Source organism: Panthera leo, chromosome B3, assembly GCF_018350215.1.
Source record: "Panthera leo isolate Ple1 chromosome B3, P.leo_Ple1_pat1.1, whole genome shotgun sequence".
Taxonomy (NCBI): domain Eukaryota; kingdom Metazoa; phylum Chordata; class Mammalia; order Carnivora; family Felidae; genus Panthera; species Panthera leo.
This window is the reverse complement of record NC_056684.1, coordinates 5,084,151-5,109,538: the sequence shown is the minus strand read 5'-3', so window position 1 is coordinate 5,109,538 and position 25,388 is coordinate 5,084,151. Positions and strand designations below refer to the sequence as shown.

Genomic DNA, 25,388 nt, shown 5'->3' with positions numbered 1-25,388 from the left:
GCCACGGGCCTTCGGCTTCTGCTTCTACAGCGGAGCCGGGTACTGACCAACGCTTGGCTGTGTTCCTCTCGGGCGCATCTAGGGAGGTTTCACTTGGTACTGCAGTTACGCAACTTGATGACTTTAAACAAATGAAACATGAGTACCAAAGGGAGCTGCTGTCCCTAAAAAAAAAATTCAGTGGACTTCCCATTCACACATGGTAAGTGAAGCTTCCCAGGGTTTTGTGACAAAGCAATGAGGCTCTCCTTCCGGGAGAACCTACGGTACGGTCTCTGAGCCGTGAACGGGCAGAAGGTTACTTACCTGCCGCTTCCAACATCACAGGACCGAGGGCGCCCTGACAGGGACTGAATCTGGGGAGAGACAACAGTAATCGGGGCTTACGCACTGCGAAGTCAGATGCCAGTTTTTTGAAAGAGTCTTTGTCAGTGTCCTGGGGCCCCAGTCAGTGCAAGGAGAGCCAGCGCCTGGGGGAGCATCCTCGCACGGCACGCGTTTCTGTTCTGACTAGACTTTTCCCGGCCCGGGGGGAGGCAGAACATGAGTAAACTTTCTTCCTTTTTTTAAAAAAACATTTTTTTTTAATGTTTATTTATTTTTGAGAGACAGAGCATGAGCGAGGGAGGGGCAGAGAGAGAGGGAGACACAGACTCTGAAGCAGGCTCCAGGCTCCGAGCTGGCAGCACAGAGCCCGAGGCGGGGCTCGAACTCACGGACCAAACCACCGTGAGATCATGACCCGAGATAAAGTCGGATGCTTAACCCACTGAGCCACCCAGGAGCCCCACAGCCAAGTTTCTTGATTTTTGACGTGTTAATTTATCTTCTAGAGGAGTATTATTTCCTTCAAAAAGGCCAATGTTGGGGCACCTGAGTGGCGCAGTTGCTTAAGCGGCCGGCTTCAGCTCAGGTCATGATCTCGCGGTCTGAGGGTTCGAGCCCCGCGTCGGGCTCTGTGCTGACAGCTCAGACCCTGGAGCCTGCTTCGGAGTCTGTGTCTCCCTCTCTCTCTGCCCCCTCCCCCACCCATGCTCTATCACTCTCAAAAATAATTTTTTTTTTTTTAAAGCCGATGTTTTCTATAGAGAGCTTTTAAATAAACATTACTTTTCCAACTGGCCTCACAAGAAAAGAAGAAAGAAAACAAAACCGGGTGAAGAAGGAGGAAATTAATGTCAGAAGAAAATACACATTTTAACTAGAGTCGAAGCTTGGGGAGAGGGGGCAGGGATTTTCATTTTGTTCATTGTAGCAACTATCCTGGCAGCCAGGATGCCTGTCGGTAGGGGCTTGATAAACAGATGCTGGGGAAAAAAACCCGAATGTACCGTTGACTCACTCTTGTCCCAGAAACGATCTACAGAGTGCTGCGTGGCCACAAGAACCATGGTGAGGACGGCTCTCCAGAGAGAGCAGTCCCCGGGGCTCAGGGAAGAGTGGGTACCGCCACCCCTCTGCTGGAGAAGCCACACGTGTCCTCTGAAAAAAGGCTCCAAACCCGCCTGTGCCTCCCATGGCCCCAAAGACAGTGCGGCTGCTTCTCCTATGTTTAAGTATGTGAATTTTAAATTCCACCCAAAAAAAGGTGAAACATCACATACATCTTGCTTTTACAAAAAAAAACCCAAAAAACAAAACCACAAAAAAAACCCTTTCTAGCCCACCCTTAATGCTAACGATGACTTCGATACATTTGGCAGAAGAAACTAAAACTGGACCAGGGGACCCTGAACAGGTGGGAGAGTTAAGTCAGCACAGGCAGTGGTGACAGAGTCTCGCTCGTGGCCAGCACAGACAAACTGTTTTCTTTCAAAGGCAACACAGCCTCCCTACCGGAAGAAAGGCCAAGTCAAGTACCCGGGGACGCCCTGCTTCCGCAGCGAGGTTTACGGCGAGCGCCACGGCGGAGGTCAGCTAGCACAGCTGTGCGTGCAAATACTCAGAGGCTCACAGAAATCACAAGACAGAGGACTTGTTTACTGACTCCCCCGAGAACTCAGGTCAAATACCCTGGATTCAAGAAAGGGGGCCGAAGCTGGTGACAGGGAGGAGGTCTGGCTATAAAACAGAAAATGTGCCCATGACTAGCAGCAACGAGGTGTCTGTGCTTTTAGGAACAGGACTGAGGTGAGAAGGACGGATAGGCTTTTCGGAATGAGTAAATTCACAGGAAAACCGTAAGCCAGGAGATCACTGTACCAGCTCATCAACACAACTGTAAGTTTCGTTTAAACCATCATCCCCAACGGTTGTCCATCTCTGTCCCCTGACACCCTCTCTTCCTTTTCTCTCAATTCCTCCTATTTTCCCTACTGCAGGACTTCACACCGACGTTGGGCGTGCAAATACCCGGGGACAACACACACGGCTGAGGACGGTCGCTTACCTCCTTGGCCTCCCACAGCTGTTTTGGCAGAGGCTTGGGAACATTTAGCAGATTCTCTTCTTTCAGCGGGCCAGGGAAAGATAGCACTAAAGGGGGGAGGAAAAGCATATTCACTGTGTTTACAAGGTGGCCATCCCACCCTCGGCCAAACTCATCATCTTTGCAAAAAAAGTGATTTTATAGGACACGTTCTGTATTGACTCGCTGCTGAAGAAGGGGTTTTGCGCGTTGCTGTGGGGCAGCCCTGGATTCAGCCCTGGAGTGTAAGGTGCAGCGAGGGGCCACCCGTGAGAACCAGGGCGTCGGGGGGGGGGGTGCTGCCGTGCAGACAGGGAACAGACAGTGCGGGCCTCTGCAGCCGGGCACCCGGTGGAGCCCTTTGGGGGCACAGGAAAACACATTCCCGAGAGATTAGATGAGGAAAAAAGGCCCAGAAGCAAGGAAATGGTGGGCAACTACGGAATGGAGATACGCTTCTCAACAGAGCATGGCGTAAGAAAAGAGTGGCAGGAAATAAAGTTCAGAAGGTTGAGGCCAGATTGGGGGAGGGGAGGCCCTGAAAGCTGGGCAAGGAGAGCATGGAAGCTGGCGGGGTGAGGAGAGGCCACAGTGGCCCAGGAGGGATGAAATGAGGGCAGTAAAGAGAAGAGGGACCCAGCATGGAAGGTGGCAGGGAGGCTGCTCCCTGGCGGGTGGGGGCGGCAGGTGGACGGGAACTGAGAATCCAGACGGTTTGAAGCAGAGCCACTGAACAGCCAGCTCCACGCCAGGGAGGATGTTAACGTCCCGGGTCTGGCCAGGGGAGACCGGGGGTTGGGGGATCTGATGTCAGGAAGGGGATTCAACCCGAGAGGCACTGGCGACAGCTCAGAACTACAACTGCTGTTGGGTCTCCGTGGCTACACGGCCTCTGGCGTGACTGTCGTGGCCCCACACCAGGACAGTCTGTGCACCCGAGGATAAGAGGCCCCAGAAAGAAGTCACTTGAAACAGAGACCAAACTTGCAGAATAAATCCTGAGAATGAGGACACGGCTGCCATTTCGGCTTGGATATTCCAGGGTGAACCACCGTTCCTGGTGGGGGCTGGGGGTGGGGTGGGAGGGTGTCCCTCTTCATCCTGTTATTCGAGCCACTCTCTTTTGAAAAGCTTATTTGGTCAAATTAAGTTTCAGGTTATAAAGATTTAGAGAAAGAAAACCGAGCCTGGTGCTCGGTGAATAAATGAACTGGGTCACGCCCTCCTCCGTCAGTAGGTTGCCAGCTCCAAATGGCTTTATGAAGCTCAGTATCTTCTGCAAAACTGGCAATTTCCCTTTGCAATCAGTTTGCCTTTCCTCCCACTGTCATTTGCATCTGTTGAAAACTTTCTTTTCTTTTTCTTTTTAGATTTTATTAAAAAAAAGTGGGTTTTGTTTTTTTTTTTTAATTTTTTTTTTCAACGTTTTTTATTTATTTTTGGGACAGAGAGAGACAGAGCATGAACGGGGGAGGGGCAGAGAGAGAGGGAGACACAGAATCGGAAACAGGCTCCAGGCTCCGAGCCATCAGCCCAGAGCCTGACGCGGGGCTCGAACTCACGGACGGCGAGATCGTGACCTGGCTGAAGTCGGACGCTTAACCGACTGCGCCACCCAGGCGCCCCAAAAAGTGGGTTTTTTAAAGGTTTATTCATTTTTCAGAGACAGGGAGAGAGACAGCCTCGGGGTGAGGGGGAAGGGGGAGAGAGAGAGGGGGACACAGAATCTGAAGCACGCTCCAGGCTCTGAGCTGTCAGCACAGAGCCCGACGCGGGGCTTGAACTCACGAACTGTGAGATCATGACCCGAGCCGAAGTCGGACAGTCAGCTGACTGAGCTACCCAGGCACCCCTCTAGATTTTATTTTTAAGTAATCTCTACCCTGAATGTGGGCCTTAAGTTAAGGCACCAGCCAGGTGCCTTAACTTGCAAAACTTTCTAGATACAAAGAGACAGCTGAGAAACAAAGTGTTTGGATAACTAGTGGTTTCAGTGACTGATTCATTAATATTTTCATGTGGTTACAACTTCTGTGACCTAACTACTACATGGTTCCTCTCTCCTGCCCTTGATCGTGGCTCGTGTCAGCATTTGGGGAAGTCCTGGACACAGGACTGTGAAGAGTTCAGAGTGGAAAGGAGGCTACAGATATTGCGGTTAGCATCTCGCTCGGCACCGATAGGTGAAATCAGTTCATACCTTCCCCGTGTACATCGTTCTCACCATCACAGAAACCTAGTGGGAGAGAAAGGAAAAAAAAAAAAAACACTTTTATGTGGTACTTCCAATTTTATTTAGCCAAGAATCAGTGACTCTTTCTGATTTGAAATAGAATTTTGAAAATAGAAATAGAAAATAGAAATAGAAAACAGAATTTTGAAATAGAAAAAGGTGGTTTTGGTACACGGATGCTCTTCCCAAGGTGCATTAGCATTTATACTAAAATTAAAATAGACAGGATTTATTTAAGTTGAAAGCTGGCTCCTTTCTACTTTCCTTTTCCTTTAAAATTATCTCCGTCTTAATTTTTTTTAACTGCCTCTATCCTGAAAGAAAGACAATGTACAAAGTCTGAGAACCTCTATTCAAATCAAAAGGAAAGAAATAAAGGTCAAAATGTTCCCGCGTGTGGGGTGGGGTGGGGGAAGGGCAGGTAAATCCAAAAATCCACATGACTGTTCCACACTTACCACGTGTATCTAGAGGGACAAACTAGAAGTTCCATGTTGTGCCTTGTTATATATATATATATATATATATATATATATATATATATATATATTATATATTTTACATAAATATATAAGTATTGCTTGCAAGGGGGTCAAGTTATTTTAAAAATAAATTTACCTGGAGTCTCAGTCAATTTAAGTAGTGTATGTGACAGCTATTCACAAAGTCTTAAAAAAATTTGACTGGGAATATATTCTGGCTAATCCAGCATTTTTAACCCATAAAATACAGTGCAGATGACAAAGTACAGTATTTCCCATTGCTCTAAGTGATAACCCACGAACTATGCCAAGAATGATACGTTACCGTGCTCCTTGGAGTAATGAAACACAGTGAGTTTTCGGTATAAAATCGGGACAAAGTTTTAAGTGCTAAGTCTTTAAAGAGGCTTACATGGGTAAAGCTTAGTTAAGTTTCTGGAGAAAGCTCAACCTATCAGTTAACCTGATGAGCCTCTGCAGCTTAAAGGAAATGTCTGACGATCATTCATTCAACCTGCATTCATCAAGTTCCTGCACTGGCGAGTGCTAGGTGTGGCCAGATGGTAGGGCAGAGGGGAGAAGTCAGAACAAGGAGGCAAGTTCTCCAAAACAGGTAGAAGACGGCCCATCGTGGTGGGGCCCAAGGCAGGGGGCACCGCTGAAAATCCCCAGGAGCGCTAACAGGTGGATAAATTAAGCTCACTCATAAAGACAGAACCTCTCTCAGCCCACGTAAACAGAATCTAGGTTAGTGACCCAGGACTTTACTTTGGTGCACGCCAAGAGTTGGGTAAGCCCGTTAAAATGCACGTTCCCGGGCCTGTCTCGAAGACTGATTCAGAGGGTGTGAGGATGGGCCCAGGAATCTGGTTTTAATGATCACCTCCAAGGACCCTCCACAGACAGTCCTCGCCTGCTCTCTTAGGGACTCGGACGAGGCTAGAGCTTAATCCCCATGTGACACGTCCAAGGAAAGCAAGGTGAGCAGAGAGCACTGGGAAACGAGGTGCAGAGAGACAAAGGGCGTGGCTCTCAATCAGCAGCGTCAGGAGGAGGGGAGACAAACTTCTGATTCATACTTTGGCTTCCTTGGGGACCCTCATCTTGAGAAAGGGCCCGGAACTTGACCATTCTGACCGGGAAACAGTGACTATCCCATTACAAATAATAAGCTAAGCTTGAATCGGCAATCTGGCGAGCTACGTTGCAACATCTCTTCGTCATCAAGACCCCAGCCACCCTGGGCTCCGTTAGGAAGGCTGACCTCCCCCTCATACGCGAGGAGCCGAGGGCTACCTTGTGAGACGGAGTGGCAAGCAGACATCACCCCTCTGCTATCCCGTTGGTACCACTGAAACAGAAGAAAGCCTTCCTGGAGGAGGAGGCATCTGAGTCAGGCCCATGAAGGATAATGACAAGGATGATGACATTGAGAGCCAACATTACTGTTCATTTACTATGTGCCAGGCTCCCCAGCTCTGTGAGGCAGTCTATGCCGTCCTCACAGCGGCCCTATGAGGCAGTCACTATTAGCAGCCCCAAGATCACGCTGCCTGCAAATTCTGGGACTCTGTGTAGGGATTTAGACACTGGGGAGTGAGGGTGAAGGGGATGCCCCAGTGTAAAGACGGGAGGAGGAGGGGAAGAAGGGGAGGGTGGGGAAGAGACAGGGAAGAAGGGAAGAGTGGGAAGGAGAGGCAAGGCCAGTGTGTACAGCAGGGGCCAGAATGGCCGGAGCACAAGGTGGGAGGAGTGGCGGATGAGGCTGGACTGAAGGAGCCTGCCAGTTACGGGCGTGACGACGCAGCAATCAGGAGTGATGGGATCACAGCCGGGCTTTGGAGAGAGGGTTCTAGCAGCGGGAGAGCGGGATGGCTGGGAAGGAGAAAGCCCCAAGGCAGGGAGAGCGGGCGGGAAACCAGCAGACCGGTCCAGGCAGGCAGGAAGTGGGCCCGGGCAGCGAGGACAGAGGAGGTGGCTCTGAGGCTCACTGCAGGACGGAACGGCCCGGACTTGGCTGCTGAACGGTGCGAGGGGTGTGGGAATGGGGGAAATCACGGGCGACAGGCTCGCGGCTTCAGGTAACAGCAAGAACGGGGGTGGCGGTAACGGATGCTAGCGCCAACCCAACACAGAACCAAAATATCCAAGCCTGGATTTTTTATTACTGGATTAAAAAAATGCCCTAGGATACAACTATAAATAAAGCGCTAACGCTAAAAAAGGGAACGCGCTGTGACTGAACAGCTGGAAACAGAGGACACTCACCCACATCGGTCCCACAGGGGACGGCAACGACCACGGCTCCATCTGTGTTCCGGGAACCCTCGAGGCCTCGGAGCCACGGAGGGCTGACCTCCCAAATGCAACCCAGACCACGTTCCTTCTGCCCGCTCCCATGCCGGACAAATCTAAACTCCTGGCACCGGCTGGGTTTGTTGAGCAGGGATGTGGCAGGTGCAGCAGGAGGTGGGTCCCTTCAGCCTCCCCGTCCTGGCACTCTTGCTGTCTGGGTGACACCTTCGGACCCCCTTAAGATCTGGGATGCTTGTGCCCTCCCCCTCTCCCTCCTCTATGTACACAAAGGGTCATTAATGGGCTCATTTCCTTCAGGGTTATTTGCATTTGAGACCTTCTCCTTAACTGAGCGGGTCACAGCATCTGCCTGCTGAAAGGCCACCGGAGGTCCAAGCCATGCCTCTTTCCCAGGGGAGGGGCTCAGGGCTGCAGTTCCCAAAGCTGGTACAACTCAGCATCTATCTATAGCTGTGGGTGCACGGAAGATGATTCCCACACGCTCTTGGGTCCCGGAAAGGACAGGGACCGCTCCAGCCCCCTCCTCCACGGCAACGTGGGAGCGAGGGAGCGGAGGGCAGTTAGGGGACAGTCCTAGGCTAGGAGACCGAGCCAGGCTCACACGGAGCCCTTCTGCTGGCCGGGCTGTGTGCGTGTGAAATGGCCAAGTGCACCTGCTGCCAGGGAAATGGTCAACGCTTCTCTTCGTAGGTTCTGGATAATTAAGTAAGAAGAGAGAAACTGTAAGAACCTTGTCTGGTTGTGTAAGTTTATTTCTGTCATTTACATCAACCACTTACTGTTGACGCCTAATTGTCACGCAACTCAATAACCATTATGAAAATTGCGAAGCCATGTATCGGACTAATGGCTTCTTCCTCTGGGGACACAGACTCCCGCTCATGGATGGATCAGTTTATTGCTCATGTAGTTACATAAGAGCAGATGCTCCCTTATCAGCTTAAAGCAAACCAACAAAGAAAAACATGGACTGAGGCTACATCATTATGCTCGGGGAAGATTCCCAGGGAAAGAGCACTTATTACTGTGTCTGCTGCAGAGCCTAAATCCTGGGCTTCAATTATAGTTTCCCATCACTTTTTAAACCTTTACTTTATTTGGTTGGTCCTATAATAAGAAATACCTTTTTGCAAAGCTAATTGATATTTTTAAAATCCAAAAGGAAAAGAGAATGAAAAAAACTTTAATGAATTACAGGGGGAAAATACACGAAACTATTTAAAATAGCTCCCACCAACAAACAGAATTCTCCAGAAATAAGCCCCATCCTTGGAGACTTGAAGAATACTTTAAACACGCTGGCTTTCCCATGTAAACACATCCTTATTTGGATGTGTTTCTGAGCTATGCTATTCTTGCAAGGCTGCTGCAGAGAAGCAGGCACACAGCTCGGAGGTTCGAGCTGGGAGGTCAGCCCACCTTCCCCGGCTGTCAGCCACGAGGGCCCAACAATCTCTACCTGCTGATTTGCAAAGGAGTGACCACCTTGATTCTCAGGTCAACCCAGAAATTCTGCTCCAGGGTTTCTTTCTTGGTCTGTCTACCTCGATCAACGTTTCCATTCTGTTGCCTTTCTGCCCTCCGACCGACCTGCACAATCTCCTCCCCACCCAGGCTAGCTCACTCAGTTAATCGCCTCCTTCACTTACTTTCTTTCCTCTCTGCACGCAGGCCTGAAAGGCTCCTTCCTTAAAATTACCCACGATTTCCTTCTTGTCTCGAGGATTCTGGCCCTTTCTGCGGAAGCATAAACTTTGCAGAGAGGACGACAACACAAATGAAGGAACGGCAGGGGCAGAAATGCAGCTCGTTATTCACGGTTCCGGGGCGAAAATCCATCAATCTGGTTCCCTCTCGGTTCAGGGAGACCAGGGTCCTGCTGTACTTCCTGGCACTTCCACTGATCACAGCCTCTGCCTTGCTGGGGTTTCTCTCTTTGCTCCCATCAATGCCTCTCCTGAGGCCAAACTACCGCATCTCCCGTGCACCCCATTTCCCTCGGCAGTGAGCACCGGACTCCCGTCCAGCTCCCACGATACCGCCAGCCTGACGCTCACACTCCCGTGGGTGGAGACACAGCCTCGTGGCCCAGACCACCTCTCAACCACCTGACACTTGAAACGTAAATGAACGTTTGGGCAAATGCAGCCATCTCTGAACTGCACCGAGGGAGCAAATACGGCAACAATTGTTACTAACTTAATCCCACCCCTACCGTGGGCAAGGAAATAAGACCTTGGACATTCCCTTGGAAGGAACAGAGACTACCTAGGGCTTCAATGGCCTCAGAAATAAAGAAAACCAGAAAAGCTGCTATTATCTTGACCAAGATTTACTTATGCTCCTGTTTTAAGACCAAACACGCGGCCCTAACTGTTTGTGGACAAGAGCCAATCTGCACAGGGAACAGGTAATTCAACACCATTTTTCCTACTAGATTATCAACCGCAGAGGGAAAGGCAGGCTTGGAAAGTGTCTTAGTGAACCCCGCAGGTTGGATGTCAGCACCTAGAGTCCGTTCTAGCCCAGTGCTCCATGCACGCGAGCCACCGTGTAACTTCTCCACAGTTCTCCAACACCGAGGGCTCCCGTGTGCTGGGCACCCTGCTGGAAGTAAGACCATTAAAATGCCGACTTCAGGAAATCCACACTGAGCAGAGGGGGAGAGGCACACCCATGAGAAAGACAGTCAGGTGACAGGTGCCAAGACAGGCATGTGCAGGGAGGAACTTGGGGTGGAAGGACATGGGTAGCTGTGGGTCGGCGGAGGGAGGAAGATCAAGGACAGCTCCGCAGAAATGGCGACAGAGCCAAGGGTGTTGGTCCAGGTAGGCCAGGGTAGGTGAGAGAGGAAGAGACGGGAACAGGAAGACACATCAGAGTGGTTCAAGTGGTGGAGAAAGGTGAATGAAGGCCAAATCCCGGAGCTCGTGTCATTCCAAACAGTGAGAAAGCACAGAGGCCGTTAGCAGGGGCCTTTGTGTCTTACCCATGTACGGGGCAGGCCAGGCCGACTGGCCCCCTCCTCCATAGGGGTCCTGGGGCTTGGCGCTCAGGGCACTCGTGTGAAGGGCGGAATCAGAATTGGTCCTAAGGGGAGGAGGAGAGAGTCTGGCTGAAAATCCATTTGTCTTTAGTAAGAAGGCAATATTCTTTGCTGAAAATTACCCACAGGAGAGAAGGCGGGAATGAGGAATTTACAATCATCTGTTAAGATGAGGAGTTGGAACCTACCTGAAGTCCCTCACATCAAACCACAGCCTCTGAGGATCTCCCACACCCAGAAAGATGGCAGTCTGTGCCTGCACAGTCTTGTGCTCGGAGGCTAATGGCGTAACCATCTACTCCGACAACGCAGACCTTGGACTCACCGCCTCCCTTAAAGGGGCTTCCTGTTCCCCCTTGCAACTCAGAAGACCGCTGGGACCCGTGCATTCTCTGCACCAGAGTCTCTCCATCTGAGAATAACTCCTGTGTGAAGGGCCACCTACCACAGGGCTCCTCCGGCCCTTCCGGGGAGAACGCAAGGCCAAGACGACTTTGAAAATACTACTACATGTTCTTTGCCCTTCTGCCCTCGCTCTCGTCAGGAACATGGCAGCTGTGGGGTCAGGCCGAGGACCCGCTATCTCTATCTTCGGGGAGGTTTGTAAAAGGCACAGCACTGCCACTCTTCTCAGCGGACTCTTCTGTGGTTTAGAAAATGTAACTGTGCTTCCTAGAAGAAGGCATCTTTTTACATACACACGTGATGAGTTTGTGATTGCTACTTTGTTATTTTTAAGTGCACAAGTATCTTTTATAAATCTCCCAGTTTAACGTCCAGTAGGGATAGCCTGATGTCAACAGACACAGCCACTTATGCAAACACTCTTTGAGGGCCTTAACGTCTTGGAGACTGTTGCTGTGCTCAGACGGGGGTACAGGAGATCGGAGGCTGCATGATGCATCAGGAAGACCGTGCCCCCTGGGGTCAGAGACCCCCCTCGGTTTGGATTCTGGCTCCTTTACAGAGTCAAAGAGGCTCAAGAGAACATCAGTCGAATGCAGAGAGATAACTGGGCAAATGTGAAGGTAGCCTGGGTATTACAATCACTGTTAATGTTGTCAATGGCGTTGTGGTTGTGTTTTCTTTAAAAGAGGTTCTTACCAGCCTTTCCTGTCAGAGATATTTACCTGTGTGATACTCTGTCTAGTGGGTGGCGGGACGGGGGTGAGAGGAGGGGGTTCCGAAGAAAGGAGCCGGGCTGATGAGGGCCGAAGCTGAAGGGTGGGCACAGGGACTTCCCATCACTCTTTTCTCTTCGGTGTATGTTTTGTATTTTGCACTGGAAACTTTTTTTTTTTTTAAATCCCAATACCACCACACATTAGCTAAACTGCCTTGGACAAGTCACTTAATCTCTTAAAACAGAAAATAATATTCATTCTTGAAGGATGCTGTCAGGATTGAAAAAAAAAATGACCCCCGGAGAGAACTTACCGCTGGAGTCCAGCCCAAAGCGATCGCGATGCCAAGCCAACTCTGGCTGAATGCTAATGTCCCCCGTGTTTCTTGTATCTTATTTAATCCCCACAACCATCCCTTGATACAGGTATTATTATCTCCCTTTTCCAGGTGAGTAAGCTGAGGCACGGAGAAGTTAAATAACTTATTCGAGGTCGCACAGTAAGAGCCAATCTTGCGGCCCCGCCTTGGACCTCGGGTTCTCATACTGTCTGCGTATCCTGTGCTGTCTGTGCAGACATTCGAAAAATGGTGGGAGATTTAGGCCTTTGACATTTTTTTAATACTTCATATAAACACATCTGATATGAATATCCTCTGGCCACCGGATAATATATCAAAGGCAGCAGGACAATCGAATCGATTGGTCTCGGAAATTTATTTCTACTAGCAATGAACCCAGGTACCTGTTAAGTGCAGATGTCAGCCTGAACCCAGGGTGCTTTTCTTCTTTCCAAGGATGCTGCTGCCTTTAAAAACCAGAGTGACAGAAAAAGAAAAGATGTTCAATCCACAGGAGCAAAGGGGAGCCTGGGGCCTGAGTTTGAGAACTGGCTCTTCTCACCTGGCCGCACAACCTGAGGGAAAGTCACTTCAAACGCTCCATGACTTGGTCATTTTGCTCAACGGTGTTAAAATGAGGTCAGACTGAGTGATCTCTCCACCTCCTAGGATTCCTGATCTCCTTGATAAAAACTACCACAAATCCACGAGAACAGGGTTAGCTGGCTGGGCACATAAGGAGGTTTGGTTTTGTATTTAAAAGGGGATTTATAAGCACCTTTGAAATAGTTCGATTCTGGATTCTATGGCCGACTCCTCTCTGGGGGAAATGAGGTCTTGCCCAGCACACATCCCGCGTGTCTGCAGAGGGGGCGCCCTGGCCGTCCTGGATGCAAAAATGCTATTCCCGTGTAGACGGCCGTGAGGAGGAACACGTTAACTGTTGTAATTGCCCAGTTTATGAAAACGTCAATCCAACTAATCCCAGGGCTCTGGGAAGCTGAAGACATTTTTTTCTTGGATCCGAGTTTGCAAAACAATCAGTTTAGAGATGCCTTTTTATGATTTAAAACGCAGTATTGTATTTATCCCACGACTCGCATCCCAGAATTCATGAGGGCAGGTGACAACCCAAGGAGGCAGGGGCCTGCCATCACTCATCTTTTGCGGACTTCCCAGGTCCTGACTATGTTATTCACGGTGAAGTGCTCAGTCGGGATTTGCCCGGAGAGCGGATGGAGAGTCGACCTCAACACAGAGAGCTGATTTTTTTTTTTTTTTTTTTTTTTTTGATATGTACACTTCAAGTGTCTCCTAAATCTGACCCGGTGACCTGAAAATGATATCACATACACAGTGGATACGCCAATCTTTTCAGTTGGTTTTATATTCTGTCGCCTGCTATACTTAAAAATACTCATGATTGTTTGTGGAGGACCTAAGGTTTGTAAGAGAAAACAAAATTCCATGCTTTGTACTAGAAATCTCTACAACAGCATTCAAGGTGGATAAAATTAAGTGGAGCCATCGACAAACACATCGTATCTTTTTAAAATACGGCTTGCTGGGGCATCTGGGTGGCTCAGTAAGTTAAGCGTCCAACTTCGGCTCAGGTCATGATCTCACGGTTCGTGGGTTCGAGCCCTGTGTCTGGCTCCGTGCTGACAGCTCAGAGCCTGGAGCCTGCTTCGGATTCTGTGTCTCCCTCTCTCTCTCTGCCCCTCCCCGGCTTGCTCTCTGTCTCTCTCTCTCAAAACTAAATAAACAGTAAAGACATTTTTTAAATACGGCTTGCTTACCTTGGCCAACTCTCATCCAGAGGCTGTGAGGAGTAACTGGCTCCGAAAGTACTACCATCAAAGTGGAATTTTTAATAAAGGAAAATAAAATCAATGGAAAGTTGAAGCAGAACGAAGATGCCAGAATCATGGAGAGTCAGACAACAGGGTTTCTGGTTCTTATCTGTTTCTCTACACCGATCGCTCTTCCTCCAGGCCTTCCCTCCACAACTGCCTCTGGAGAGTGCTGTCTCTGTATGATTCATGTGTGGGGTCTGTCTTTTTTTTTTTTTTTGGCTGGCATAGCGTCTTTTGTTTTCAAGAACTGCCTCCACCCTTCACCCCAAACCCGGTAAGGCCGCCATTCTTTGGAAGCCCCTCTGTCCCAAGGCTCAGTATTTCCAGCCAAGGTACCTTATACCCCCGGCCACAGTGATTGGTCAGGGATGGGCTCCTGACATAAACAAAGCCAGAGAGTGCCTCGGAGGAGGAAAAAAGGGTGCCCTCAGTTGGGGCGATGAGCCCAAGAGCCGTGTCAGTCTGTAAGGAGACAAAGCCCATCCACCCAGGAAGTCAACACAGACTGACAGGTGTGATCCCCCTACCCACCAGGGGATACGTAGCGGATACAGTCTCAGGGCTGTTGTGCGAGCCCCTGGATAGCGCCCTTGGGTTTCCAGGGACATAAGTCAGTAAGTTTCCTTTTTTCAAGCTGAGGGTTCCTGTTACTTACAACCAAAAGAGAGCTGCGCTAGAAATGGTGGAGAAATGCTAAGTTCCTTGGGCTGTCGGGGGCTCCATTTTCTAAATTCTGTACTCTTCCAGGGATGGTGCCCTGGGACATATTCCAGACGCAGAGAGAAACAGATGTGATGCGACAATATCCACGCCGAGGGCAGTAGAGGCGTTTAGTTAATTTAGTTCATTTACACCCATAGAACAGTCTCTTCAAAACATCTTTAATCATAATGATCTCCTGCTGCAAACTGTAATGATTCTATACAGAAGCCACCACGTGCGTGGGCTCAGGAGGAAGGGGAGGGGGCCCCCGTCACGCAGGCCTGGCCTGGGCATCCCCGATGAACGACTGGGTGTGAAAGGCCCCTGTGGCCGGGAGGGGCGTTATGATCACGAGGTCCACTCTCTGTATTTGTCATCTGCAGCTAGCTTACTTCTTAATCTGAACCTAAGTCCACACGGTAAGAGATGATTTTCAAAAGGGAGACACTTCCTCAACGATGGGGCTTCGTGCATGTGAAGTGCAGGCTAGAATATGCCACAGGAGGCGAGCACGAAGGAGGCAGGCCCCCTGACCGATGAAAACCACCAGAGCCTTGGTGGACCGAGCCATCGGCCAGGAGGCACCGAGTCTCCCCACCCGCGGGCATCTGTCTTTCCGCTTCCTGCAGAGTTCAATGGATCTCCGTGGGGAGAAGCGGAACGTCAGGAAGCAGAAGGTTCCCGTTTCTCTCAGTACCCTGCCGTCCTAAGTCCCCGAGGCAGTGCCGCTAACACAACTTAGCACGTGGAGCCTTAAGAGTAACAGAATGACCAAGCGCCCATTACCTCAATGGTGAGGTTCGAGGCAGCATGTTAACCTTTCTGATGCATGTTAACAGCATGGACGTGTAGTGGTTTCCTGAAATTAACTTTCAGGGGTTCTCACTGCATCGCCCAGGCCAGGGTGCGGCGGCTGCTGACAGGTGAGATGCCCCCACCCACCAGCTCCACGCCGCCCTGATGTGGAAGTCCGCATGGACGCCCCACCGGTCGGCCACCCTGGGCTCCGGCCGTGCCCTCCTCGGCCTCCCAAGGGGCCGGGGCCCAGGCACACCACCCCGGGCCCGGCTGGGGTTCTTGATGCGATGAGGCCGGGCCAGCAAAACTCAAAAGATGTGACCGCTGAGCATTCTTAATTCTCCCTGGCACATGTCATTTATTGGCCGTTTAAAAACGCAAGAGCTGCTGGGCATCAGGAGAAACGCTAACGTCACTGGCTCTCGAAGCTGCAGTCAACCGAAGGCAAGCCCAGAAAAGTCTTCTTAAGATTTCAGGAGCTTTCACTCAGGTGGCTTTGACTAGTCCACAACACCGACATGTCCTACAGGACAACCTAAAGATGGGGAAATACCCTTATTTGTCAACTTGAATTTACCATCAATTCAACAAACAACCGTGGCGTCTACCGGCTGCCAACGGAGAAGCAGGGTTTTTAACGAGCCAGACCAGCTCCTCGGCCATCACCCCCGGTTAGCCTAGGTTAAAAGGTCCCCACATTAGTGTGCACCTTTTTATTGGCACACCCGCCCCACGCACTCCTTTTCAGGTCCTTTGCTGCCGCCGCCGCCTCCTCCTCCTCCTCCTCCTCCTCCTCCTCCAATCCTGATGCTCCCTGAGCCCCATGGCCTCACGGCCTCTCAGCCCATGTTGCTCACAAAGGGACAGGACGGGGACAAGGGCCTTGGAATTGCTGGGCATCACGCCGTGGGGGCAGCGTGGGAGGCTGGAGACACTCGGGGAGGAGTGCCCGAGGACACAGAGCCGGGCCCACCCAAGCTCACCGGGGGCGGGGGGGCGGGGGTCAGTCCTGCCCCGGCCTCTGGCTCAAACCGGCACTGGTCACCTGTAGTCCAGGGACCCCCAAACCCGCCGCCGACAGTTCGTGCCAAGCCCCAGTTTCCCACCGCCTGCCCGGCTTTGCCACCAAAAGTACGTTCAAACTCCACCCGGACACTAACTCCCGCTCCTCCCTCGCGTCTGCTCCTTTTCTCGCCCGTCCACCGTGTTTCACCCACCGACGTGCTCCCCACATGCCTGTGGATCTGGAGAGGAAGCTCCTTGTGTCCCTGCCTCAGTCCGCTGACCAAAGGCCTCCCCTCCTCCTCCTCCACGTGGGCAGTGTCACAGGGAAGCTTCTTACTCACTCTTCCCCAAAGGAAGGGGAGTAGCTCTTCTGCTGATAAGACAGGACATCTGGTGGCCCATCTACCCATGGGTGGGGTCACTGAGCCACAGAAGCTCCAGACGCATCCACCCTGTCTCTGCTGTGCTGCTGGCCTCGTGGCTGGAGAGCACAGCCCGGCTTCTCCTTTCGGCTTCCTGTTCCCATGTGGTAAGCGCACCTGGGGCAGGGCTCAGGAAGAGCCTTCTAGAGGCAGCCTGGAGGCTGGCCATCTTGTCTCCGAGCCTCTGGAGCTCAGGGTTCTACCAGGGGGTGGTTTGTGGGGCAGGCCCAGGACCTCCCATGCAGCCGGCCGGGCGAGTGGACTCTGAGTCTGCTTTCCTGGAACCCGCCCGCAAGACGACTCCCAGGGTCAGAGGGAACACACAGAGCCCGTCCCAGTCTGGTTCCTTCCTAATTTCTCAACCACGTCTTCGCCATCATGTTACTTCCTCTTGTCCTGTTTTGCCTCCAACTACGTCCTGCTAGAAAACATCTTGGAGTCCAACGTCACGGAGAGAATCTGAGTGGGATCTTTCTGAGTCCTTGCGTGCGTGGGAACATCTTTCTGCTCTCCTTGGCACACGAGCGACAGACAGGTCGCATGTGGAATTTTGAAGTCTGAACATTTTCTCCCGAGAAGCTCTAAACATCAGCCCGTTCCTTGTCCTTTAAGATGGAAATCGCTAGTGGGTATTAGGTAAAAGTTGGGTTTTGTGATCAAATGCATTTTTGTTAGTCCCAGGTGAAGAGAAAAAGTTTTTTAGCTGCAAGCCTTCTTAGAGCCCTGGGGGCCGGTGGGGGGGTGGGGGGAGCGGAGTAGCGTTTCCTCAAATGTAACAGGCTGAGTATGTCAAAGAAACCGTGTTCTATACACCAATGTCCTAAAACTTTCATCTCGTTGCACAAACAGACTCAAAGCAAGGTCTGTTCCAAAGAGGAAAGCCATTCCTAACTTTGGCAGGTCTTAAGGCGTCCCTTCCTGACCACTCACGCTAGTTTCCCAGATGCGATGCACTCCTGCGCCTTGTTGGGAACATAAATCAGAAATTTTCCACACACTTATTTTTCTCTCTTTCTAGAAACACCTTTAGAAGAAGGCGTTTAGCATGATTCTCCAGTGTGTCCCCTGCGTTCTCGATGTGTTACCCACAGGTCTAAGATAATATCCTATCTGCCGCAAATTCACGTTAGTTGTTCAGAAACGTGACCAGACGGCGTGTGGGACCCATGTCCACTGCCCTGGAGGAGGGAAGACGGCTGTTGCAGAAACTGGCGGCCGCGGACACGTAGAAGAGCCCCTAAGCTGAGTTCGCAAGCCCAGGCCCCAGCCAGGGACCAGGTGGTGCTGCCCCCCCCCCCCCCTTCTGAGTGTGGCCCCAGGCGGAGCCCAGCTGGACAGCGCCCTGGTCTTTGCTTGTGGTGGCTGCCTGTGGCAGCAGCAAAGCCCAGGGCACTAGCCTTCTCTGAGGCCACAGCTGCCCACTGCACGAGGAATGTCCCCAGGCCGGTGCCCTGCTTGCTACCCACTCGGGGAGGAAGCCAGAATATTTGTTAAACAATGTCCGTTTCATGTGAGATCCCTGTATCATAGGACTGAACCCTGTCTAGGCCAGTCTGCCGCGCTGAAGTAACTTCCAAGCCAAGAAACAGCTGCAGGAAGAGAATTCTGGATACGTTTTTTTCCTTTTCTTTTTGTTCTAACAAAGGTTCAAACTGGTGTGAACACTTTCAAATGACAGAAGTGGGAGACAGACATTAAGGAGGTAACAGAAGACCCTGTGTGAAAGGCCACCGTTTTAAGCAAATTATTTCGAAATCAACTGAATGTGGCCACGAAAGGAAAGATGAAATCTTTCTCCCAAGTTCTTCTGATTTATGTCAGTACCTTCGACGTATAATTATCCCTCTCCTATATTTCACTAGGAGCTCACGGCCCCTTGGTTCCGCAGAAGAGACACGCTGTCCATTAACAGACCGGCCTGAGCTCAAAAATTTTTTTGTATCAGCAGATGCCCAGTCCTCAGACCCCAGTTAGGTTGTGCTTAAGAAGAGAACAGAGAGAGGGGTCTCACGACCTGTGGATCAGACATGTACTGTGTGATGAACTTTAATCTATCTGTGCATTTAGTTTTTGCTTCCCTTCCCCTCTGAAGGTGACCTGTATTTGCTGCTGTTTTCACAAGGGGACCCATAGATGGGGTCAAGTGACACCCCGTGATAAATCACCTGGGAGGAGACCGAGTCCCCTGAGCGCATGGTGTGGTCGCCCCTTCTGTGACTCTGCACAAGATACACCGTCTTCCTGGAACATTCCCTCTCCAGCTGCCTCCCTCTCTCTGCATCACCTACCACCTTCTGCCATTATCTTCCTTAATCATTTCTTTACCTGTTTGCTGTCCACCACCTCCCCCAGACCAAAACCTCACCAACGCGGGGACACGTCTTGTTCCACCACCCAGTCCCCTGCGCGTGGACAGTACCTGTACAGAAAAGGGACTCTGTAGATCTCTGCTGAGTACACAAATACATCATCCCCTTACTGGTGGCTCATCCTGCAAGCCTCAGACGTTCCGCAAGGATGCCTTTTCCAGCCTCCCATCACTGGTCCTGGCCGCCCCTCCTATGAGCTGCCTCGATGAGAGCTCACCACACTGCACTGTGACCACTGTAAGCAACATGAGGACAGGGACCATATTATGTTCGCCACTATGCCTCAGCGGGGCCTGACACTAGTAAATAATTTTTTTTAATGTTCAGTACTTTTTTGAGAGAGAGAGAGAGAGAGAGAGAGAAGGGGAGGGGCAGAGAGAGACGGAGATACAGAAACCAAAGCAGGCTCCAGGCTCCGAGCTGTCAGCACAGAGCCCGACGCGGGGCTCAAACTCACCAACTGTGAGATCGTGACGTGAGCCGAAGTCGGACGCTTAACTGACTGAGCCACCCAGGAGCCCCTCATTGTTTTTAAGTGAATGAATACTGTCCTCTGTCGCTTTCCTTCAATCCCCTCCTCTTCTAAGTTATTCCCTTGGTTAAAAGAGCTGTGAGCATGTGTACATACTTAGACCATACTTGCTGTAAAAAGGCTCTGAGATAGTTGCAAGTATACAGGTATTTATATATATATGGCTATGAATATGTCATGTATGTATTATACTATTTACAGAGAACACCTACAGGAGAAAAAGAGAATCAAGACTTTGGGAAAAGACATATTGTTAAATCAAGCAAAGAAACACTCAGAAGTCTTTTGCTTGAAAATTCTCAGCAGTCTCGATGAGGGTTTGGTGTACATGCTCCTCCCACACGTGAGCACACGAGCCGAAGACTCGTCTGGATTCTCCTCTCCCTTTTGCGTTCTGCGTAAGGGTTATTACGTGTTCCAGAAGGGAACCCGCAGAATCAGCTGTCACCGTCACCCTCCCTGACAGCAGTCACATAATACATAAAACTAGAAGTCAGGGTCTGTCGTGGACCCTGTGTCCGCGGTGTGTCCCTTGGAGGCGGAAGAGAGGGGAGACGGGAACGTTCCCTGGGGTCGCTATCCCTGCCTCCAAATAGGAAGCTGGAGGAAGCCCGGGGGCAGGAGAAGCGTGTCCCCTGTGTGTGTCCTACAACGCCCCCCTACAGGGCCTCTCTTGACGGCAGGAGGGGGTCCGGGGGCCGACCCACCGAGTGCTGGAGGCAGGGGAGAGGCCCAGGCCCGGAGTCCGCTTGACCCGGGCTGAATCCAACCTCGACAGCGCGTATCTGGGACAAGTGACTTCGACGCTCAGCCTCCTCCTTGGAAAATGCGGGTTAAAACGCAAGAACTACTCAGTGAGTTTTGAGGACGGAATGACACAGAAATGGCCCGGCGCAGTGCCTGGCATGGGTAGGTGCTCGGCAAACACGCGTGCCCTCCCCCCACTTCCTGGTTTCTCGAGAAGCCAGCTCTACCATCACTGCCAGGAACCAGCTGTGCAGTGACACGCACCCCGCCTTCCTGTGCCTTCCTCCACTCCAGAGGGGGGAGCGTAGGGAGGGCACGGGGCCTCCCGGCACGCTGCTTCCACGTCCTCTCCCACCAAACTGTGTCCCCGAAGCCCTGAGCACAACGCCGGTGGCCCAGCGGTGACCACCCCGCCCACTGCCTAAGCCCCGGCCCCTGAAAAACAAAACTATCAGGGGACTTTGAAATCTCCTCTTCTTCATTCCTACTTAACAGCATGGGTCTTGGAACTGCATAAATAGGGGATCGCGTGAACTTTCTTCTGTAAGTTCTCACAGCAGGGTCCCCAGGTCAGCAGAAATAAAAATCAGCCAGATTCCCACATGTCTGTTTTAGCTAGATAGAGCAGGTCTCTCTAACCTGGTTCAAAGTCAGGTTTAACTGTGCCCTGGCCGACCTCGGAAGAAAATCCTGAGGCGGCCTTGCAACAGGGCCGGGTTACAGGTTCTGCTTGTGTCCAGTTACGTCACCCAACTCTGCTTTATCACCGTTTTCATCAAGTCAACACCCGCGATGATCTTTCCAATTTCCAGCTGCAGAGATGTTTCTAGTTTCCAACTCGTTTGTTTTTATTGCCTCCCTTCATCAGATAAAACGAAGGCTCGGAGGCCAAAGGGGAACTGTAGGGAAGAGAAACCTTGAAAACCTCTCAAACATTTCAGAAGTCATACTGCCCTCAGACAACGAGAAAGGATATTGGTCGTCCCGGCTTGTCCCCAGACCGTCGGTGGAGCGCGTGGAAGCGGGTCCTGGCCGGCCTCTCCACCAGCCCATGGTGGCGGGTCCCCCGTGCGCTATCAGCCTGGTGCAGGGACGGCTGCGGAAAGAAGGGAGAGGAGTCGGCCTGTGACCATGAAATCGCCACACTCACCCTCAGCAGCGGTGGCAGATGAAAAGGCAGATTCGGATTTTTACGAGTGTTTATGACTGTGCCTCGAGTCAAGGTAAACACAGTCACGGAACACGTGGGGCTGTTTCTGTAGGAGTGCAGAATAACTGAAAACGGTCTTTAGTGTGTTAAGATAAAAGCCAAATCGATGACACATTAAAAGCTGTCACAGTTACGAGGCAGGACCACAGGTTCATACATCACACCCCAGACACTCAGAAGTATGCTTGAAACGCAAGAGGTCTATTTCAGACAGAGGTAAGCTGGATACCTATAGTATCTAGAAATACAGATACAGTATCCATAAATGTGTACACACACACACACACACACACACACACACACACAACACAGTATCCAGAAATACAGATACAGTATCCAGAAATATATATACATAGTATCCAGAAATACAGATATACAGTATCCAGAAATAAACCGGAATACCTACAGACTGTGGGTTATTTGTTTTGCACAGAGTCTTTAAATTTCCAATTGAATTGACAATGTTTAAAAATTCAGGTCTGAGGCTTCTAGGGAAAAATCTGAACACCCAGGCCACGCCAGTCCCACGTTCCCATGTGGCAGAATGGACTGAAATCGAGAGTGGCTGCTCTCTGTAGGCGGGACACCCGTTCTCGTGCTTTTAATGCTTACACCAGACCACCGACTGACTTACTACGTTAGACGTTTGAGTCTGTAACCCCTCAGTTAAGGAAAGAGAAAAGAATGCTACCTCAACACAAGTTGAAAATGCGCAACTCATTATTCCCAAAAATGGCACAAATGAAAATATAAACAGATTCAAGATAAACCCGTGGTCAATAAATCCGAAATCCTTTCTTAAGGGAGGCTTGGGTACATTCTTCTTAAGTTTATTTATTTTGAGAGAGACAGACAAGCAGGAGAGGTACAGAGAGAAAGAGAGAGAGAGAGAGACAGAGAGAGAGAGACAGAGAGAGAGAGAGACAGAGAGAGAGAGAGAATCCCAAGCAAGCTCCACACTGTTAGCACAGAGCTCGACGCAGGGCTCAAACTCATGAACCATGAGAGATCATGACCTGAGCTGAAATCAAGAGTCGGACACTTAACCAACTGAACCACCCAGGTGCCGTGGGGGTACATTCTTAACATTTTTGAGACTGGCATCATAAAAGGCAATCTTTTTGGTTGTCAAAGGCCAAACGCTAGGCTGGACCACTGTATCACACATATGATGTGCGCGTAGTATATATATAACGTTACACAAGGTATGGATGTGTTTGTGAAATATACGAAAGCAGATTTTCTTTTATCTAAACTGAATCATGTATAAATAGCTTGCTCTGAAAGGAATCCTATAACAGAGGATGTTTTTATAGGGGAGCTGCTTCTTTTAGCTAAGAATTGGTGGTTACTTTTTCTTTGCTCAACATGGATTTTCTCACTCTGGACTTGGGAAAGCCTCCTATTTCTCCAGAGCAGGCTGATACAATGTCTAAATTAATTGAGTCTAAGAGTTCTAATCTCTCTCTCTGTTTATTTTTGAGAGACAGAGAGCACGAGGTGCAGAGAGAGAGAGGGAGACACAGAATCCGAAGCAGGCTCCAGGCTCCGAGCTGTCAGCCCAGAGCACGACGCAGGGCTCGAACCCACAAACCGCGAGATCATGACCTGAGCCGAAGTCAGCCGTTCAACCGACTGAGCCACCCAGGTGCCCCGTCTAATCTCTTTTTCAACCCAAATCTGTCATCTCCTACAACAAAGAGATCTTCGTGAGGAACAACTTCTGAGGGCATGAAAAACAGCCGTTGTGATGGGTAAACTGGGTGCTGATCTCAGACAACACAGCATAATCTTCCAGGGAGTGACAAATTGAAATACCTTGTTAATCAGGAGGACGCACACCCACATCACACAGTTTTCAAAACCTGTTTACACAGGAACACGAGGGACAGATGACTTTGTTCCAGGGTAAAAGGGAGGATTCTCTGGTAACAGGACCAACATTCACCTGAGTGGTGTTACATGTCCTTGGAAACACACTTTCATCTAGGAGCCTCGGAGTACGGAGACCGGCCTACAGAGGTGGGGCTGAGGGCCTCTAGAAGGGGTTCCAAAAAAGCAGAGAGTTCTTGGAACGTCTGGCAGACTTCCTATTACACACATACTTGCTGTTCACACTCGCCTCTTTTGCGGTCACCAAATGCATGGGCCCAAATCCTGTATTGCTGCCTGGACTCAGCTTGGGGGCGGGGGATGGTCTCTGCCAACATTGGATATTTTCTTCTCGTGCTCAGCGAGACACTACTGAAGCCCCCTGCCCCTACAGCAGCTGGTCTTCTTCCAAACTACACTGAGCTTTTCGGCCTTCTGGACTCACAGGCACCTGCCTTGCTCATGACATGAGCTCGAGCAGGTGTTCCGTGGGGGAAGCTGGGGGGGGGGGGTGGTGGCTGAGCAGACTCAAGAAGAGGAAGCCTGTGAAACACTATGGCCTTGTGCCTGCTGAGAGCTAAAAGTCTGTTATTTAACAATGTATCTCTTGGGGCGCCTGGGTGGCTCAGTCAGTTGAGCGTCCGACTTCAGCTCAGGTCACGATCTCACGGACCGTGAGTTCGAGCCCCTTGTCGGGCTCTGGGCTGATGGCTCGGAGCCTGGAGCCTGCTTCCGGTTCTGTGTCTCCCTCTCTCTCTGCCCCTCCCCCGTTCATGCTCTGTCTCTCTCTGTCTCAAAAATAAACGTTAAAAAAAATTAAAAAAAAACACAATGTACCTCTTAAGTCGACTCTAACACAAAAAAGAACTAGAAGGCCAAGGGCTTCGTGCTTTCAGTTCCTTTTCAAGTTTTATCCATAGTTTTTTTTTACGTGGGTTGTACCCACACAGCACATACATTCTTGTGGTCTATTTCCTGTACCTATTTTCTGTGTATGTAACCCTTATAGCTATTAATTCAGCAGGTGCACAGTATTTCACTTCCAATGTTGAGGAGGCCCACACCCCACGCTGCAATTCAAAGAACATGTGCTTTGGAGTCAAAGAAACAGTTCCAGTCCAGAATCGTTTTCTTAACGGCCAGTCATCCCCTCTCTCTTATCTGTAAAGTGGACAGGATGCTGCTGATAACTTCCTCACAGGCTTGCTGAGAACACGAAATTAGATGATGCATGAGAAAGCTGCCTTATCCCAGGGGCACTGGGGCTTACCGGCCGAACTGCTCCCCCACCTGCTTCAGTGCACAGGTGGAAGCCCTAAGCCCCAGAGGGACTGTATGTGGACCCAGAAGGAAACGCAGGTTAAGCGAGGTCCTCCAGGTGGGCTCTCATCTAATAGCACCAGCGTCCTGTTAAGAGGAAGAGACCGCAGGACACACACACACAGAGGAAAGGCCGTGTGAGGGCAGGAAGAGAGGCCTGACCAGAAACCCGCCCTGCCCACATCTCGATCTTGGACGTCCAGCCTCCAGAACTGTGGGACAAGAGATTTCTGCTGTGTCAGTGGCCCTCCCCCCACCCCCCACCCCCAAGTCTGTGGTGTCCTGTTAGGGCAGCCCGAGCAGACTAAGAACACTGGGCATTAGAAGGAGGATGGATGTCTAGGTGGTTGGGTGTTGGCAAGCATCTTGTTAAAGGTGAGGCCACCCCACAGAGTCCTTTTATGGACAGCACGGGCAACACCATTGGTAGGGGCTTTCCCGCTACTCTGAGCCTCCCAAAGTATCCCTAAAGGACCTAGATCTTTGTTAGGCACCCATCTGCTGCCCATGCCCGGTCACCTCTAAAAGCTATAGCCTGGGATGAATGGCTGGACAGACAGAATGCTGGCAGGGCTCCGTGTGACTGGCTCTGGCCCACGGTTCGGGG

General features: G+C 50.7%; 1 protein-coding gene and 1 long non-coding RNA gene across 11 annotated transcripts in view; both read right to left on the bottom strand.

The window, feature by feature from the left end:
- CRTC3 (CREB regulated transcription coactivator 3) overlaps positions 1 to 25,388 on the bottom strand; it is a 106,124-nt gene that overhangs the window by 24,684 nt on the left and 56,052 nt on the right. For 9 of the 10 annotated variants that reach the window (XR_006203313.1, XR_006203309.1, XR_006203308.1 and 6 more), the window contains exons 3-9: positions 21,356 to 21,475; positions 13,748 to 13,809; positions 12,353 to 12,415; positions 10,428 to 10,528; positions 4,608 to 4,643; positions 2,390 to 2,475; positions 307 to 356 (exon numbers count right to left, since the gene is read on the bottom strand). Coding sequence is in view for 4 of the 10 variants with exons in the window: in XM_042940930.1 (XP_042796864.1) it covers positions 307 to 356; positions 2,390 to 2,475; positions 4,608 to 4,643; positions 10,428 to 10,528; positions 12,353 to 12,415; positions 13,748 to 13,809; positions 21,356 to 21,475 (518 nt within the window). In the remaining 6 variants the exon portion in view is untranslated. The remainder of the gene's footprint in view (positions 1 to 306; positions 357 to 2,389; positions 2,476 to 4,607; positions 4,644 to 10,427; positions 10,529 to 12,352; positions 12,416 to 13,747; positions 13,810 to 21,355; positions 21,476 to 25,388) is intronic. The other variant, XM_042940931.1, reaches the window with a different exon arrangement.
- Positions 13,989 to 19,464, bottom strand: LOC122221584. The gene is made up of 2 exons (XR_006203314.1): positions 16,522 to 19,464; positions 13,989 to 15,839 (listed from the first exon to the last, which is right to left on the bottom strand). It is a non-coding gene; the product is annotated as an uncharacterized LOC122221584 (long non-coding RNA).